This window comes from Dermacentor albipictus, chromosome 1 (genome assembly GCF_038994185.2).
Source record: "Dermacentor albipictus isolate Rhodes 1998 colony chromosome 1, USDA_Dalb.pri_finalv2, whole genome shotgun sequence".
NCBI lineage: Eukaryota > Metazoa > Arthropoda > Arachnida > Ixodida > Ixodidae > Dermacentor > Dermacentor albipictus.
This window is the reverse complement of record NC_091821.1, coordinates 358,943,624-358,963,003: the sequence shown is the minus strand read 5'-3', so window position 1 is coordinate 358,963,003 and position 19,380 is coordinate 358,943,624. Positions and strand designations below refer to the sequence as shown.

The following is a 19,380-nucleotide window of genomic DNA, read 5'->3' as shown; positions in this document are numbered from 1 at the left end:
TAAACTCAACTGTTCTTTGTACCATTTCTAGAAAGTAATCTAGTGTATGCTGTGTTACAATAAGCCAGTCGAGACCATTTTGTTATCATATGGATCTAGGAAGAAAAAAAAAGAATAATGAAATGTGTTATTATTGCACGAATATTCTTGAAGTGTGAAATCATGTGTGTGAGGTGTTTGTCTTGTTCTCTTAGTTTCAACGTATCCTGTGTGGTATATCTTTAAGCAGTTGTACAATAACATATATAAATCTCTAGGCGATGGAGTCTAGCTCGACTTTGGAATTCATGTAATCCTGCACGACATAACAATTCTGTCGGGAAATCCAGGCGTCAATGGCACCTAACGATAAATCAAACCGCTTTCCGCGGCACGTTCTCAAGCCTGTTGATACCACTATACTTGTAAATGGGAACAAGATTATATTAGCATATTCAGAAGCGGTCTGACACATGTGACGTATGCTAAAAGCTTAGTGTCATGGTTGGCGTGGCGTAACATTCACTTGAGGAAACACCATTTCATTATGGTTTTTGCGGCTATAACGTGCTCTGTATAGCTGAGACTGGACGAGATTATAACGCCAATATATTTGTGCTGGCTTACGTTACGGAGCGGGATGTTATTAAAACCGCAAGAAAGAGGCCAAGCTTGTTTTCTTTTTCTTTTCTTTTTTTTGTTATTGACATCATGGATAATAATGGTGCTAAGACAGATCGCTGAGGCACGCCGGATGTGACGTTTAGTGTATCAGAAACATGATCATTGCCTTGTACAAACTGCTGACGGTCGGACAAATAACTACAAGTCACTGCCCCATTCCCAAGTTTGCGAATCAGCTGAAAAGCTAACGTTTTATGGGAAATCCGGTAGAACATCCTTAATTTAAAAAGTCCGTAATATTATGCCGATTTGAGAGGGCTTATTAACACCTTGAACAAGGTTTCGACAAGTTGCGTCATGGTAGACAGGCCCCTCCGGCATCGCATGTTGGTTTGGGTGCAGCAAACCATTGTCTTCGACAAAGTTTGTAATGAATTTGAGAATAACATGCTGGAATAGTTTGCAGCTGGTGCTAGTTAAAGAAGTAGGCCTGTAGTTTTATGAAATTGTCTTATCACGAGATTTGTGCACTGGGATTATTTTCGCAACTTTCCATTAGGAAAGGATCTGTGAATCATGAATAGATTGTGTAAATATTAGGCGAAGATACTAATTGGCTTTGCATACAGTTTGGGAAAAGCGTTCGGTATCTCATCTGGGCCACAGCTCTTTCTTTATCAGCGTTTAACGGCAGGTACAGTGTGCCACTCTGTTATTTCTGGAGTTCTAATAACGTTCTTCCGCTGGATGAGATGATCGATGAATATTACCATTGTGAACACCAACTGGAAGTAGTGACTGACTTGTTCTACCTTGTCTTTTGTTTTCAATGAACGGAAAGGATTTTGTCCATTATTTTTACAACTTACATTGCGCCAATACATTGCTGGTGAATATTTAATGAAGTATGCTAGAGTGGTACTGTAAGAGCTGGGGTCGGGCATGAATTAGGCGGTACCTGGCCCATGCCGTCGTCCGACTCATCCACGCTGAGGACGTTGTTGAAGGGAGGGACTTGTTCTCATGGAGAACGAGGAATATGGGATTTATTTGCAGTATCTACGTGAAGGGTGGAGGACGTTACATTTCATCAGTCTAGCATGACTGAAAAAAACTGCATACCAAGCAGCCGTCAACGGCTGCTTAAGAACACTCTGTCCTCCCTAGATCCCTAGGTGAGGGAAAACTGCCGTTCAACCTTCGATCAATGGGAGCGTCCAAAGTCATCGTAGACGACCCGCCTTTGAGGGGGAGGGTTCACACACTCACTTCCGCACTTTGATTTCACTGAACACACCGAGGTGAGAGGGTTCTCGTAGACAGAGGTCTTGACCCGAGCATGTGCCTCTTGATCCCAGAGCTGACCCCGCAGTCAGTAGCCGCCGCGTCTGTCCATTGACTGTGATGACCTCTGGTGCCCGTGGGAAACTACCGGAAAACATCCCCTTCCAGGAGTTCCCCCGCTCCAAGCAAACCGTGAAGGCGACAGCGAATCGACTAACAATACTCGGCCCACCGAACGTGGCTAGACATGCAGTCGCCGTGGGGCTGTTGAGGCGACGCATTGTTGTATTTACAAAGCGAGTCGTCGCAGCGGGCTGGGAAGGGTTCGCAGGTCACTTCTCTGAAGATCGCCAGCCCCCGCAGGCCGATCGTAACAGTACCAATAAAGTGCATTTTTGACGAATTTTGCATTTCAGCATTTTGGATAAGGCGGATGTCTGACCAGCGTAATTACCGGCTGAGCACGGTTATCTACCTTCCCTTGACCTTTAGATTTGTCTTTTCACATGAATTATAAGAGGACCGCTTTCGTTCTAACGAAACTGAAACTAAGTATCCCAACGTAGCTTACGATCCTGCATGATTAAGTCTAGAAGTATAGCTCGCCTAGATGGTCTTTCGGTTGAACTATTCTACATGGCCAATTTCACATAAAAGCAAGTTGCCTTCTATATAGGAGGAACCTGTGTATGGAAAGGTAATCTTTGAAAGCTCTGTGACTGTAAAAAAGCTTACATAGGTATCGGTAAACATTTTAAGCATTTCAAAAGTTGCAGAAGCTTTGCCTGCCGACCACTTCGTCAATAGAGGGCGAAAGTTTTTAGCTGCAGCACGCTGCTGGTTTCTGTCGCAACGGCAGTCACTTCCGTTGTGACTAGCGTTGCTGAATCTTTTTTATCAGATTTTAGTGGGAAAGCTTTAAAGTGTTCAGCGCTCTTGGTGAAATGCTTTAAACATAGTATTGCCTTAGGAATTATTTACAACTGCCGCCGCTCAAGTTCAAGTGGGATCGGAATTACGGTACTTCGGGCTCTCAAGATTATTGCAAGACTATTTATTTGACTGTGCTATTCTCGGCTACAGGACATATTCGACCCACTGGACGAGGCCATTTGCCTCGTGTCGGCTGTGATGCACGACGTCGACCATCCCGGAAGGTCAACACCATTTCTCTGCAACTCCAACCATGAGCTGGCGATTCTGTACAACGACAGGTGCGTGCTCAATCCCAGCGCGCCTCCTCTATAAGTCATTCAACGGCAGCTTCTACACCATGCAGTCACTCGATATAAGCAATCCTTGTCGTAGAAAAGCGACATGGCCACTTCGGTGGGCTGAGACGGCCTTAACAGTGTTATTCATCTACCTCTAGCACTGTCGAAGACATTGCAGTCGTTTTTCATCATCCTTGAAAGTTTGTCTAAGGGAAGTGCGGGTACAGAATACAGGCATATATATATTTACCTCGGCAAAAAGTGCGTACCTGGAGCGCTACCACCGCTGCAGGTGCGCCATTTCGTCCGCTCTGGCAACGCCTTCTAGATAGCACAAGACATGTGCACTTCGATCCAGGACGTCATGCTACCTTGCCCGACGGTCATATAATGTAATGGGAATGCTGCCGAGTAATCTGCAGTGATTTTGATGTCAGTGCTTTCGTCACGTGCGCACAGAACCGCTATCTGATGCGTTGACTCTGCTCCGTTGAGGAGCGCTCGTGCCGAGAGCGAGGTAGACTTGGCGTCGCGGCGATGCCCTCTCTCCTCCGTTCGCCCGCCCTGCTCCATCCAGGCACAGCTCGTGACGTGGCGTCGCAGCCAATGGCAAGACGAGTTTTAATGCCGTTTCGCTGCTACAGGCGACAGACGCCGGCTCTTTCAATCAATGGGCCATTTGGCCCTTGCGCATCAATGTGAGCGGCTAAAGTGCACAAATATATGTACCTCAAAGGCGTAAACATGGAATCATGAGGTCAAGAAAGCAGCAGACCAATAACAGGGTAATTTAAAGTGCAGATAGACAATCCGGAGACATCAAAAAGAATATGAAGGAAACAGAGACTGTAAATTGAATCCAATAGATGAAAACAACAAGATAACATGGAGATTTACGAATATTGCAATAAAGAAATGAGGAGGAAAAATCTGTACGATGATTACCAACGGCAGTGCCTTGATATTTGAGGCCCGATCGAGCTGGTTGCCTGAGCACGAAAGCGTACCGGCTCGGCACTTCGTAACGGAAACCCATGGGCAAGACTCGTAAGAAACGTCCTCCTATAGGAGCGCTGGCATTCAAAGAGGATGGAAGCACTAAATGATGGGCGCATGACGTTTGCTTTGAAATTTCAGCTGTTTTCGCGGCGCGTAGTGGTGTAATACGTACTTTGCAGTTCCGATCGTTAGCGCGCATTGTGCGCACTGCGCTTGTCAGGTCAAAACGGCCAGACCTGGTGAGGGTCCCTTTAAAAGCAGAACGGGCGAAAAGTGTTTACAGGCCTCTATTTGCTCGCCCTTGCAATTTGACGCTGCTATATTGCGTCCCACTCATACAGGGTATAAAATAGCTGCTGTAGCGTAGAAAGCACACGACCTCACGAGTCATTTCCCGTGCAGTTCGGTGCTGGAGACTCACCACGCAGCATTCGGGTTCAAGCTGACGCTGTCGGACGAGAAAGTCAACATCTTCCAGAACATGGAGCGTGACGTCTACCGCTCCGTGCGAGCTTCCATCATCGACATGGTGCTGGCCACCGAGATGACCAAGCATTTCGAGCACTTGTCCAAATTCCTTAACGCTTTTCAGAAGCCTTCCCAAGACGACGACGCATTTGGGCCAGAGGTGACTGGAACTAATAGCATTAACTGGAACCTTCTAATACGATTTTCCAAATTTGTACATTTTGTAACTTCGCATGTTGCCGTTCAGCGCGGTACAGTTGCACTAATGAGGTCAAAACCACGGATCAGTCTAAACTTACTGCACTCGCCAGTTCTCTGCGGAGAAATAAAACTGTGCTTATTCTTCGCCCGTGAGAATCTAAAGATGGCTACTGGCAGTGCTGTGTAAAATCTCTACAAACGACGCGGTTCAGCGTCTCTGCTTATCAGCCATTAAAACAAGTAGGCTGGCTGATGAGGCGTTTTAGCAGAGATTGTATGTGACAAAGGTTTGACATGAAGATGATACTGAATCTAGTGTTATAAGTCGGTCTTCCGTAACATCACTAGTGTTAGCAGCACTCAAGAGGGAGTACACTGTTAAACGTTTTCGCATATTAACCTCGCATGCCGCGCTGGACACCCGAAGGGCACGCAGGACCAAGGGGAGTTTGGATCCCTACGCTCGCCTGAAAGCGTGGTGCTTATCAAGCGGATGCTCATCAAGTGTGCTGACGTCTCGAACCCAGCCAGGCCTATCGAGCTGTGCATACAGTGGGCGCAGAGAATCGCCGAAGAGTACTGCTCCCAGGTAGGTATACGCAGCAGTCGTCCTTTCTATTTCATAGCTATTCGTAGTTTGTTCATCGCAATGGATGACAAAGTGCCACAAGCCGAATCTTCCTTTAAAAGAAAGTTTACACTCGCCAGCCCGTAGCACGAAGCTACGAATGAAACCCAACAGGATTCATATTCGTCTTGGTCCGGGCGTCGAATCCTGCCTTAGCTTTTCCAACACGGCTTATCAAGATAACAGTGAACAACCTTTAGACTAGTGAGAACAATCGACTTGACTAGAGGTTTAGAAAAATAGTAATGAAAAACTTTCGCACAGAACAAACCCTGGGTGATTCTTCTGAAGCAGCTTGTGCCGTTGTGGTTTACCTTGTCTACATCAAAAGTCATCCGACGATTGCTCTACTTACCCCGAAACACGTTTTTATCGGCTTTGTTGCACGCATCTCGTCACGAAGACGGATGAGGAGAAACGTCGCGGGCTTCCCGTGATGATGCCTGCCTTCGACCGGGCCACTTGTAGCATCGCCAAGTCCCAGACCGGGTTCATCTCCTTCTTCGTGCGCGACATGTTCAAGGCATGGTCAGGCAAGTTGACGCCACTGCCACGTTGTCTTTTTCTCTGCGCTGTCACGTGCACGTGTTGACGTAAATGGAGACACGGAAAGGAGCAGACAGGACAGGCCTTGACTGACAACTGACATGACACCATTGGTCGAGTGGTTGCAGTCCTTGTCTTGAGTGGGCACTTCTGCATATCTAGACATGGCCGTCAGATGGCGCGCGAAATCGTGGGAGCGCACCACATCGGGAAGAAGTCCGATAATAGCATTTAGATTAAGATAAAGGGCATCATCAGTACACCCTCTATTTTATTGTTCGATTGTGAAATAGATTTGCTCTATGGTGTTGGTTGAGTGCATGCGAACGCAGGTTGACTTATTTTTTTCCTAATAGAAATGTGCTTGTCAGTCGGCGCCTTGCTGTCTATTTCGTTCTGTTTGCGCTGTGTGTCTTAACAGTGAACGTTAATCAACTCACCCACTTGTCTACTTTGCTACAATGCTCTCATGTACAGAAAGATGGAGTGGCAGCTAAGGTCAATGTCGAGGGACATGTCACAAACCCGACATTTCTACCTGTCAGTCGCATGACCACAAGGACTCTCGGCTGTTAACAAATAGTGTAACTCGTGTCCACGCACTCGAAATCCTGCCGACGAGGATTTATACGTGTCCTCGATTGTCTATTCAAACACTGCATCACTGCCGCCGTGTCCATACCACGATCTTCACTTGGAGCAGCAACTGAAGTTAGCGGCGCCTCCGTGAATACCCTGAGGAGGACAGAAAAGCGGTCGATCATCTTGTCACTGCACTCCGGTGTGATCCATCTCTGTACAATGGCCCGGCATGAAAAGCGTTTCAGAACAAGCGTAAGCTATAATTCGACTGCTGCAGAGCTGCAAAGCAGAGCACGATAGTAGCTTATTTTTTATCCGCCGATGTTATTTTCCTACTTTTTTTTTCTCTCAACTATGTATTAAAGAGAACACCGTTATTGCTGTGTGCTTGATGACCTCAAGAACTTACTCTTTTTCCTCCTCGCACGCAGACTTTGGCGAGTTCCCCGAGCTCGTGGACATCATAGAGAAGAACTTCATTTATTGGAAGGACAAGGAGCCACCTGCGCCTCAGTAAGCGAGTCGCATATGCTGCCTACATGGCCGGCTAACCAAAGGAGCACGTGAGACTGTGGCGAGCACAATGGGCTGCACCAAATCGAACAGAAGCGGTGGCGAACACCCGCTGACGCCCCATCGAGTCTCCGCTGCCACTGCAGGTTGTGAAGCTGACCCACGTGGCCGTCGCACCACTACTGAAGCAGTGCTGAGATGTGCGCAAGCAAGACGGCCGAACCCGCAGAGCCGCGTCGCACTTGGCGTGCCCATCCCAACAGCCTCGCGCGCCGCTTTGTACGTGGTTTGCAATAATAAGGCGTGCTGTGCGCAGCATTTTTGCACTTGCATTTCGCTTGGGAACCAGATATGTATTCACCCTGTCTCCTGAATCCTTAAATGTCAATGACAGCTCAAGAAGCCTGGAGATGTCTGTCTTGCAACATTGTCCCGTGTCTGTTCTCCATTGCCATGAGAATAAAAAAAAAAGATAGTATCAATACGGATTGTACAGACACTGAGAAAAGGCACATCGGCGACGACGCGGTCACAGTTACATGGTAGCAAATAAGCTGGTGTGGGGACAGGACAGGAAGTGAGAGAGGCAAAGTGAAGAAATGCCTCAACCTGCACCACGAGTGTATCGCAGGTGGAAAAGGAAAGCCAAATAAAAAAATAAAGGACAGTCAAAAGTTGACATGCACAAATGCTTGCATGATTATCGTATAATTTTCCATTGTTCTTACGAAAATTCATGGTTAATTATGGCGGCCAATTTTTCCGTGAATTTTACGGGCAACTTCAATTTACACATTTCTCCTGCAATATTTACAGCGTACCGTCAAAATCGCAAGTTACTGTTATGCAGTTTACAATAATGGAATATTTGACTTAATGGGCTCTATAAAACATACACCGTGTTTTTGTTGTGGCTAATTGTTTTGACAGCGAAGCTCTATATGGCTAGAGTTTCGTGCATTTTTCTCTGTGAACAAAAACTTATCAATGATATCATGATCCCGAGCGCATGCACTCCGGGAGCCGCAAGAGGGTCACGCCGAGCAGTTCCACCCCGAGCCCATACTATTGAACCACACGCACATCCTACAACACTATCGCCTTTTACGACGAACACTACCGCCGCCTCATAATACTCTAACGCGAGAGGAAGCCGTAATATGGTGAAAACTCCAAACACATATCCTCACTTGAGTCTCTACCACGCCATGCACCCTGCGCTGTATTCCTATAAAGGCTCACACCGCGATCAGTGCGCAACGCTTTACCACATGGTATGGGCTTGCGCAAGCACACCACAGCTCACACCCATAAAACACCTCACCACACGGCAATGGAAGGCAGCGCTGTCCAGCTCATACTCGACGGACCAGCTCAACCTGGTCAACCGAGCGAGAAGGGCAGCCAAGGCCGCTGGACTTGGGCTGCCCTTCAGACTTAAAGGACCACCCACTGCAGAGCGGAAGAGTTACGTACGCTCGTGTGCTATATTCTACAAAGTTCTCTCTCTCTCTCTCTTTATGGATCATACCCCCGTAAGCACTCATGCTCCCGTAAGCAAGCGAAAAATGCAATGGCTCATATCCTGATAAGGCAGAGGCTACAAGTACTCACCAAAGTTAAGCGAACAGTGCTTAAATTCTTATTACGTATAGAACATACAGAACAGCATGTCGAAAACTGTCATCTTCAGTGGCTCATACCTCCGTGAGCAAGCAAAAAAGGCAATGACTCATAGTCCCGTAAATTTTATGGCTACTCACTTTGCGGGAATTACCTGCGATGACACTACCCTGTTGTGGTTGTCGGTGAATCAATGTGGATGTGGCAGTACCGAAAAGGGAGCGGTTTGCGCGTTCCGTGTTGCAGACTTATCCCTTGCGATGCCTACCCAACCGACCACCCAGCGGCGTACGTGCATCGACTTAAAATGAGTGAAATAATGACCACCGATCAAGAGAATAAATGTGTGCGTATCTTTCGTCGCGATGACAAAATTATGTGTCATCTTCGTGTCGTGTTAAACCGCTTCGCTGCTCAACCACCTTCACAGAGGAATGGCTCACGACTTATTTTTTTTTTTTTACTTTACAGCTTGAAGCAAGGTTTCCGTAGAAATTTGACCTGTTACCGCAGTTTTACACGTATTTTTGTGACTGCGTAAATCTTATAGAGTATCGCAATTTCTTAAGATATGAATCTTACTGCCACCAATTAGCAGTTAATTTTCTTAGATTTCTCATGAACAGTTTAGGATTCTGCAGCCTTCAAACGGCACAATCTTAAAGTTTTCTCTATTAAAGAAAGTGTTCTGTCTGGTCTTTATAATGTTCTATCACAACATTTCATTCAGCATGACATTTTTCACATTTGCTATATTGTGCATGCATAGTATTCACTTCGTTATAAAAAAAAAATCCATTACCACTCAAACCATGCCGGACCTCCGCACGTTTTGTTACAAGCTACACATCTCGCGCAACAATGACAGACACGCTGTGACGCGCGTACATGCACGTACATGCTAAAAATGGGTGCAACTGATGTCGCTGCACACGTAGGTGCACATGAATTCTGAACAGGACCACGTCGAGTGCAAAATGGAACGTCGGAAACACCACCGAGGAGGGCGCGCTTCCACGGGACGAGTCAACTTCCTCCACCGCGATTCCCGTCACTTGTAAGACATACAACATGGGAGTGCGCCCCTGCCTGCACCACTACTTGCTGTGATGTGTACTGCCCTGGCCTCGAAGGGAGAAAAAAACAGACGACCCACCTTCGACAATGTGCATGACTGGATTAGGCAGGCCGCTCAGAATAAAGTCTGCTGCACGTGGGGTTTTATATTTTGCGTACGCAAACGGGCCTGCACCCAAAGGAGTCCTTTGCATATGCGAAGCGCCACCGCCTAATCTTGCGTTATTTTGTACTCTTTGTCCCTAACTTTCATACCTCTAATACTAACGCATCAATATTACTGCCTATACTATGCCATGAAGACAGTAGATAATGACGACAAAGAAAGTGTAAATGAAATTAGGAGGGGCCCATCTCTTCCCCTCCTCAGGAACGCCCATACGAAAGCTAGACGTGTGCGTTTCACACTACGTGTGGTTGTGCTTTCACATTAGCCTTGTATAACGAACGCACCGCAAAGGTAAGTTACAGGCGAGTTCATCATCACGGACATGGCGTCCAAGTTCAAAGGCAGCATATAGCGAAGGCAAGGAAAGCAGAAAGGAAATTGTTTTAATTGAAATGGGGAAGGGGTCCCTTGGTTCCCCTTCATGAAGGTACCCGGAAACTACGTCTCTGTACAAAAACTTGACGTGCGAGGTTCGTACGGCGCATGGTTTTATTTTCAAGAAAGTAACATTAACAAATTCGTAAATTAAAATTAACAGATCCGTATCTAACCAACGCACTACAAAAACACGCTATAGCCGAGTTTGGGTACACGATATTACCTAATATACCGAACTCCTTTTTAACACAAGCATATTCGTTATAAACGGCCTCGTTCGACTTTATCGACCTCGTCGTGGTCTAGGCCTCCGTAAAGGACGTGGAACGGATGGGCAAGGGCCACTGTGATCGACTCGGTGCCGCTGTCAATCCTGCTTGAAAGCGTGGTTTTAAGTTCTTCACGCCGCCAAATTCATCCCATTATCCGAGTTCCTGTATATGGCTCCTGAGGAGCACAAGGAGCAAGAGCGTCGCGCAGCGCGGGAGCAAGCGCGAAGCAACGCAATGCAAGCCTGTGAGAACGCTCGCTCTAATATAACTCCACCATAACTATATGCAGTTCAATCGCATGAATTGTTCTGCCACGTTCAAAATGTAGAGCGGTGCGACCTTCCCGCAGGGGTGTCATGCTCAATAGCGTTAAAGCGATAACATGATCGGCTCTATGCCTGCCGTGCTTACTCTATACCACTCGCACATGCAGCCAGAGGTAAGTAGCGACTTTGACGAATTAACTAAGCTGCCTTGATCAAGATACATATTCAGTTCATATTAACACACGCAATATTTTCCTTTTTTGTTTTTGTTTTACTTCGTCTTTGGTTCCCGTTCTCACTTCTTGAGCGAGATGGTGACAATGTTTGCGCAACGATGAAAACGAGCGAAGTTGACACTGCCCGACATGTTCTTCGAAAGCTGCGCAGTCAACGGTGCCAAGGGTATGCCCAATGCCCTGTCATTGTCACCGTTACTTCACTCAGGCGCGTGCTGGACTACCGACTTCGGTGGTGCTCTCGTCTAGCTGCGCCAACTGCTGCGGTCCATCTTCGGTATTCCGTGCGCATGTCTTCCGTCTTTGCGCAACGACGCACAAACGCGCGTAAGACGAGCGTGGGCCCAAGACTGCGCTGGGCCTACGCGAGTCCAGCAGGCTCTCCGATGATGGAAAAAGGCCACAACTTCCGCTGCACTTGTGCGTTTCGTTGGTGACTGGGAGGCCGCCTTTCGCACCATCAACCAACCACGCGAACTCAGCGGCTACCCTGCTGAGTCGACGGCGGCTCCTTGTCCTTCCAGTATATGAAGTTCTTATCGATGTACTCCATCAGCTCGGGGAAATCGCCGAAGTCTGCACGGAAGAAATTGTGATGGAAGAAGACAGCTTGGCAATGGTATCGCAAGGAAGTCGCAGTTATAATGAAGTGTAAGCGTTTAGAAGTATCGGGTAACTCTATGTTGCTTTATTATTGAATTTGAATGCGTGAGCGCTACAGAGTTCGTCTGCGGCTCATTAAGGCGTCCTTGATGTAGGGTCGTGACCTTATATGAAAGCCCCATAGGTTACAAAACCATACACAAATTTACGCTGACGTGTATTTTTAGACAATGTCGGGGGAGGGGAACGCTTTTGCAGATGAATGAACTAAGAAAAACACACACAGTGCAGATTACGAGAATATGCCTCCGACTACCTGGACGTTATCAGCGAGAACGGCCTATGCTACGACACACAACAAAACTATTAACGCGCCCGATCGGCACCTCACGATTTTGAAAAATCAGCAACGCCCGCACACTACGTCATTCGAAATATGGACGTGCGCGGTTCATACTGGCGCTCTTGTATGCGGCAGCATACCCAGAGATGTTATATAGTTCATATAATCCCGCTTCGCATTATCACTATCACCGAAACCTGCATTTGCGACATAAAAGCAGAACTGAAAGTGCGGCGAAAGTCTACCGCCAAGACACACCGAACATCGTTGGTGGCAATGAAACGAAAACTTGCAATCATGAAAAAACATCTTTTCTTTTTAACTGCTTTCTCGATTCAGCAGCAATGAAGCCTTCCTTGGCTCCACTGCATGTTTAATGGCTTTAAAGCGTGGATAGGCACATTCTTTTCTGGAAAATTGTTTGGATATGATCGGACCGTCGCCTTCAACAAAACGGTCCTTTCCCATCGCTGATATGCGTTTATTGTGAAGCAAGGTGGCTATATGCTAAAGTTCAAGTAATACTGTCGGTAAGGGAAGACACAATTCGTACATATAGTATGCAGTACAGTACTTTCGCAAATGCCCGATCACATATATAGCATACGCAGAAATAAATAAGCAAAATGGGTTCCTATGGCTACAGAATTAAAAGCCGCTTTTATAAGTAGCACCAAGCGTACTCAAGAGTACAAGCATAACTTGCAAAGAAAGAAGCAGCGAAAACAATGCAAATTGCTCAAACGGCTGGCGATAAACAGCGGTTAATTGCGTAGCACTACAGCTAATTTAACGGACAGCTGTGCTTCCTAGCTGGTTAGCTCGGTTGACAGAACGACTGTCCAAGAAAGGTGGTGGTGCCGGTTTGCATACACACGGGCCAAAAAGGATTTTTTGTGTGTGTGTGTGTGTAAATGTGAAACTCGTATATCACTGTATGGGCTTTCTCCGTTGCATCCTGCTGCTTTCAGCTGACTGCAAACATTCGCTTTCATGCGGGAATAATCACGGCAAAAACGCTTGGATGGGCTAGCACCGAGCAACTTGCCTGACCATGCCTTGAACATGTCGCGCACGAAGTAGTTGATGAAGCCCGTCTGCGATCCGGCAACGTTGCACATGGCGCGGTCAAAGGCCGGCATCGCCACGGGGAGGCCACGCCGCTTCTCTTCGTCCGTCTGTAAATTTAAGAGCATTTCCATCTAGACACTCTGCTGTCTATGCACTTCTTGTAGATCACCTCGGCCTTTTTGTCTTTTTTTGTTGTGTAAAGTGCATAAGGTCTCAACAAACAAAAGTCGTTAAAAGGAAGCTTTAGCTCGGGGGTTCCTATCTAAAATACGTGGAAACAGAAATAGTTTTTCTCGGCAACCACTGCACAGAATTTGATGAGGATTTTGCATTTAAAAGGAACACCTGCGATACAGTGCCTGTAGGAAGTAATTCGTTTCTTTCGGTCACTGATATTTTTGTAATAGTCGAAAATTGCAAAATTTTAGAAAAGACGAAACTGTCAAGTTTATAACTCTAACTCAGCACTAAATAAGGCTTAACTAAGCGAAAATGAGACATCCAACGAATCGTAGCAATTGCTACAAAGGAAACCCGTACGGGTTCCTCGAGATGCTGCGATTGGGTGGATGTCTCATTTACTCATAATTACTTCTCTCCACCTAGCGGGCTTCCGCAGAGCTATTAAGTCAATAAATAAAAATTAAATTATGAGGTTTTACGTGCCAAAATCACTTTCAGATTATGAGAAATGCCGTAGTGGAGGACTCCGGAAATTCGACCACCTGGGGTTCTTTAACGTGCACCTAAATCTAAGTACACGGGTGTTTTCGCATTTCGCCCCCATCGAAATGCGGCCGCCGTGGCCGGGATTCGATCCCGCGACCTCGTGCTCAGCAGCCTAACACTATAGCCACTGAGCACAATTATTTAAACTGCACCTTATATATAGCACATTTACAGCGGACAGAATTGATTTAGTATACACCTCTCGGAAACGTACCACTAATTTGTAAGTGGAACTTTTGCAAAACCCTTGTAAACACTAAAAACTTCACTTATGCTGCGAATTCTCATATCAGACTTGTCCACTTAAGATCCTATAAAGGATGCAGGTTTCACAATTGCGATATCTCTATTTGGCGCTTAGTTACGAGTTTGTAGGCTTCGTGATTGTTATGACCAATTTTTGGCAAGATCTGCAAACAACTGCAGGCCCTAATTCAAAATTCTGTTTTTATAATGTAACTTTTTTTCTCAGATGCACAAAATTTCTTTCAAATCGGTCAAACAGCTGTTCCGTAAAAGCATTTCTGCGTATCACATTTATTTGAATAGGGGAAAGACGGGGAATGCGGGAGATGGAAATTCAAGACGATGAGCAAAACGTGAACATGGTGAATGCAGTAGCCAACGTTTCGACAAGTGGACTTGTTTTCTTCAAGTGTACTTGCCTTGAAGATAAGTCCACTTGTCGAAACGTTGGCTCCTGCATTCACCTTGTTCACGTTTCGCTCATTATTTCAATAGGGGAATTCGAGTTGTTCCCGAGCCAACGCATACCCTTAATAAGCTTTTCGGTTTATTGTAGTCCATATGTTTTCGAACAGATTGTCTGCATATCGTATGGACATTAATTAGACAAAAGCAGTAATCACATGGGTACAGACTGCCTTCAAACAATCCAGACTTCCAAAAAAAAAAGATCTTGTTTATGTTTGCCTGTACGCGCGTGACACCATGCTCAAACACGGAATTTTTCACAGACTACGTAAAGACTTGTGATGGGAGGCAGAAACGTGACTTCGTCACTTTGGGTGCAAATAGCTTTACTTATATGAATGGCGCTAATAAGCACGCATTTAATGACGCTTTCCTGTTCTGCTTCAATGGGCTCCTAGAGCTAGAGCATTCCTCTGCTCCTAGAACATAGGAATGAACTGTCGGGCTAGTTTGTTAATGATCACCAACTCGCTTAACATCGGGATGAAGCGAAAAATATACATAGTTCATAGTGCGCGCGTGCTCACACACACACATACACACACACACACACAAATCTTGTTTATGTTGGCGTGTGCGCGCGCGTCACAGCGTGCTTGTTAATTCACTTAGTAAGCGAATGTTTACGAGTTTATGCGGCCGATAAAGCTACTATCCTTACTTCTTTAGCTATCTAATAGTTTTCTAGAGCAATCGATATATGCTTCGCCCTTCGGGCGAGAATGCGACTTTTTAGTGTAAAGGTAATGACGAAGTTATTAGTATATAATTTTCTGAACTATCCACGACCGAAACATGACTCCTGCCTACAAAAGTCAGGTCTCTGCTTTATGGTCTGTGCATTATGTTTCCCTATATTGAATCGGAATTGGGCCTAACTGCTTCTAGCAATTATACATACCATACATTGGGTATGACAGAGTTAAGCAAGAACGGAGCGGGTCACCTGTCCGCAGTATTCTTCGGCGATGCGGTGCGCCCACTGGATGCAAAACTCGGTAGGCCTCGCCGGGTTGGACACGTCGGCGCACTTGATGAGCATGCGCTTGATCAGCTGGAGGCTGTCCGGCGAGCGGAGCGACAAGGCCTCGCCGCGTTCTTGCACTGCCTGCGTATACGCGCAGGGCATTCAGCCGTCGTGCTAAGCACACAACATTGACAACGCAAGGATAATACTGCGTGGGCCATGACGTCGCAGAGTTCACACCGACAACCGGCAAAAGAAGTCATTCGAAATACAGTGGGTTCGAGTGCTTTCGAGAAATCCCCCCAAGAAGATGAATCGGCAGACTATACAGAATCCAAACTTCTTGCACATACGCTGCATCCAAACATGGCGCCCAGTAACATTGCGCTCCCTTGATTCCGAGAACGGCCACAAGCGATCCAATGGCGTTTATCACGTTCATGTTTTCGCCGCACATGCAGGCTTGGCGGTGAAAGCATTGGTCCGCGGACGTACGTAATGCTGCGGTTCCAAGCGTCAGATCTGCCGCTATGTGTGCTGTATAAAGTGGCACTGATGAAAAAGTTGCTAAAGGCGAGCGCTTTCTGTGAAACAAAAATTCTTCTACGACCATTTTAGTTCACTCCATTTATCCTCGCTTTTCTTTCACTCTGCTCGCTCGAAATTTCCTTATCTAATCGACCCCTTGTTGTTGCAGCTGCTGGAAACGCATTACAGTCAACGTTAACAAGGTAATTTGACTATATATAAAATCTATGTGGACGTGGTGTGTACGTGACAACATGGCACCGCCAGTCAACACTGACGTACGTGTCCTGAAATTCCAACAGACTTTCGCTCCCTCTGTTCCACTTGCCTCTTGCTCGTTCATTTCAGTTTCCTGAAGAGGCTTCTGGAAGCAGTTGAGAAACTTGGACAAATGCTCGAAGTGCTTGGTCATCTCAGTGGCGAGCACCATGTCGATGATGGACGTGCGAGCCGTGCGGTAGACGTCGCGGTCCATGTTCTGGAAGATGTTTACCTTCTCGTCCGACAGCGTCAGCTTGAACGCATATGCTGCGTGGTGACTCTCGAGCACCGACCTGAATGCAGATATGGTGAACCGGATATTCAGGTCACGTTATTTTCCTAGGCCCCAAAGGAACAGCACACGTTTTTCACGTGCTGCTGTGCTTTAACCGTTTTCCTATATATTGTCTCCCTCCCGCGCTTCTCAGAGCCTCTGATAAAATTGGCAAAATAACATTTTTTTTTTTTTTAGAGCTTTATCGGAGTCTGCGACGACTAATGTTTTGAGCGGCGAAGAGCCGCTTCTGCCGGCTGTTCGCCGCTTATCTTTGAACACTCCTCTTACTCGCTGTCACTGGGGCGCCTGTATGACAACCATCCGGTTCTACTCGCTGTTGTTCGCCACACTGCCGTAACGCTAAGTCTTCCGCTACAGAATCTGTTCCTCCATTACCTGCTTCCACGGAGAAGCTCTCTAGGCCTAACCTCTTCGCTAAACCTACGTCACCACGTATCGACTCTCTCGCCTAAGTGTAGGTAGGACCATAGCCTGCGAGATTTGCGCACCCTGGCAGGTATTCCCGTTCCGTCCCGTTCACACGGCGAGAGCGCACTTTCAGTGGTGGGCGTAGCCCACTCCTTCTCCGCATCGCTGCGCTCGCACTCGAAATCTTTCTATGCATCGAGGAGGCTTTCACGCGCTCCGGTATATAATATTACCTCGGCTTGGATAAGGCGAGAAAAACTCGACTTTGCACTGCTGTATGATCCCTCACTGATTAGGAGATTACAGCTGACGGGGCACGAGGGGCAAAGCGCGCGCTGGGGGCTATTTGATCTCAAATGCGTTAATTATTCCTGCACATATACACTCGGACTACATTCACGTGGGTATATAGTGGTATATCTGTGCAAGATTTCGCCATGAGACGGACAGAAAGTATGAACAGTCACCAACTAGCCCCTTTCATCGACCTTTTGAACCAAGTATACGTCATGTTGGCTTTATTAGTGAAGGAAAAAACCTAACTCGCAGGAATAAGTAAGCTAGTTCAAGCACAAATATTTAAGGTGGAGTGTCACTGAAAGTCCAGCCACACCATGAATGTTTCAGCTCAGAAGGCGCAGCAAGCTTTTAAAAAGGTTTCATTGCGGATTAATAAAAATCCGCGTGTTGTGCTGCGTGCGTTTGAGTGCCATATCTGCTGCGTGCCGCAGTTTCAAGGCTGCATAATAAATTCATAAATTATGCGACTAGCTACTCGTTTATTAGTATAATACAGTTGCCACCCAAGCAGGCATTATTATTATTTTAAACAGTATGACTGAAATGTTGATTACACCAAACACACAAAATCCGCTTCTCTCTCATCCGTGTGTCTGTTCACGGCATATTCATTTTATTTATTTTAAGTACACTTCTTTATTTATGAGTACCTTACAGGCCATCAGGAAGGCATTGGGTAAAGAGAAACTACGGTTACATCAACGTAAAACAAGCGTTATGCAACAACGCAGAAAGGAGCACCAACGCAACAAAAACTTTATTCGCACAACGTAATAGCATGCAAGATCAATACAGTCAATATTTTATTTTAAGCAACTACAATTTGTGCGTCATGAAAAATTCTACATAAATAGCAGCATTGATAAATAATCTTACTATATTAGAGAAAAAAAAACGACACATGTCAATACCACGGACTAACTTTGGAAAACAATCCATGATATATCAAACAACGTCGCTTCTTAATGAACTCTAAAGGAGATTTGGACTTGGAATTTAGTCGAAACCTCTTTAAGAAACAGATAAAGAAAGTATTCGCTTGGTCCTCGGCTGACAGCGCCATCTAGGGACGCGGCCGGGCGCGCGTGACGCTTCTCTCTCTCTCTCTCTCTCTCTCTCTCTCTCTCTCTCTCTCTGCGAAGCGCGTCTAGTGGGACATCCGGAGGAAAACCGGCGAGCGCGAGCAATCTCGAAGGCTATGGTTGGTCTACTCCCTCACGAGTACACTGGCTCGCTTCACGTTCATTTCACAGGCGTAAGATAGAGTGCGACGAAGGTATACGAGTTGATGTATGAACAGGTGTGAGTGCCGGTTAGCGTACGAACGGTGAGTGAGTGGATGCGGGTGTGAACGTGAGTGATCACTGCCGAGTGTGTGTGTGGACTTATGTGAGTGAGAGCAGGTGAGTGACTAGGAACGGGCGCGAACATTAGCGTGAGTGATCTGAATGAAGTGAATGTGAGGGCTAGCGAGCTATGATAAGCACGAGAGGGCGAGAGTATAGGAATGTGAGCGAGTGCTGACGAGTGTGACTGCATGAGTGCTAGTGACTTCACTTAATCCACTTAATCTGCCGACCAATCCATCTACTTAAACAACAGTTGTCAATCAAGCGGCCAGAGCACCCCCGTTTATGTGTTATATTCATCGTACAGCCATACACGTATTGGGCAAGATGAGCTGCGCGGGTGATAACGATGCGGCAAACACGAAAAATGTAGTATTTTGGCAAAACGTTATATATAACCGCTACCACTGGCCCCCAAAGACCCATGCGCAGTCGGCAATAGGCGGAATCGGTAACGGTAAAAGCAGAACTGTAACGAAATGCTAACATATCATAATGCCAACTTGCTCGGCATAAATGGCTCTTTTGTCCAATAGAAAACAAGGCCATTCTAGCCAACTCTGCACACTCACCGGTCGTTGTATAGTATGGCCAACTCGTGGTCCGAGTTGCAGAGAAATGGGCTCGACTTTCCGGGATGGTCGACGTCGTGAAACACAGCCGAAATGAGGCAGATGGCCTCGTCCAGCGGGTCGAATATGTCCTGCAATGAGCATGGTCGATCGACACTCGGGATACTAACACCCGTGC

At 46.5% G+C, this 19,380-nt stretch overlaps 2 protein-coding genes across 3 annotated transcripts in view; one reads left to right on the top strand and one right to left on the bottom strand.

Moving 5' to 3' along the window:
- The window catches only part of LOC139054605 (high affinity cAMP-specific and IBMX-insensitive 3',5'-cyclic phosphodiesterase 8B-like), a 36,688-nt gene extending 29,291 nt beyond the window's left edge, over nucleotides 1–7,397 (top strand). The window contains exons 15-19 of the mRNA XM_070531844.1: nucleotides 2,971–3,101; nucleotides 4,503–4,728; nucleotides 5,197–5,358; nucleotides 5,801–5,930; nucleotides 6,957–7,397. Coding sequence (XP_070387945.1) covers nucleotides 2,971–3,101; nucleotides 4,503–4,728; nucleotides 5,197–5,358; nucleotides 5,801–5,930; nucleotides 6,957–7,042 — 735 coding nt within the window. The 3' untranslated portion in view covers nucleotides 7,043–7,397. The remainder of the gene's footprint in view (nucleotides 1–2,970; nucleotides 3,102–4,502; nucleotides 4,729–5,196; nucleotides 5,359–5,800; nucleotides 5,931–6,956) is intronic.
- A 2,985-nt stretch (nucleotides 7,398–10,382) lies between these two features.
- The window catches only part of LOC139054601 (high affinity cAMP-specific and IBMX-insensitive 3',5'-cyclic phosphodiesterase 8B-like), a 40,464-nt gene continuing 31,466 nt past the window's right edge, over nucleotides 10,383–19,380 (bottom strand). For both annotated transcript variants that reach the window (XM_070531838.1, XM_070531839.1), the window contains 5 exons: nucleotides 19,203–19,333; nucleotides 16,339–16,568; nucleotides 15,466–15,623; nucleotides 13,054–13,183; nucleotides 10,383–11,635 (listed from right to left, as the gene is read on the bottom strand). In XM_070531838.1, coding sequence (XP_070387939.1) covers nucleotides 11,538–11,635; nucleotides 13,054–13,183; nucleotides 15,466–15,623; nucleotides 16,339–16,568; nucleotides 19,203–19,333 — 747 coding nt within the window. In that variant the 3' untranslated portion in view covers nucleotides 10,383–11,537. The remainder of the gene's footprint in view (nucleotides 11,636–13,053; nucleotides 13,184–15,465; nucleotides 15,624–16,338; nucleotides 16,569–19,202; nucleotides 19,334–19,380) is intronic.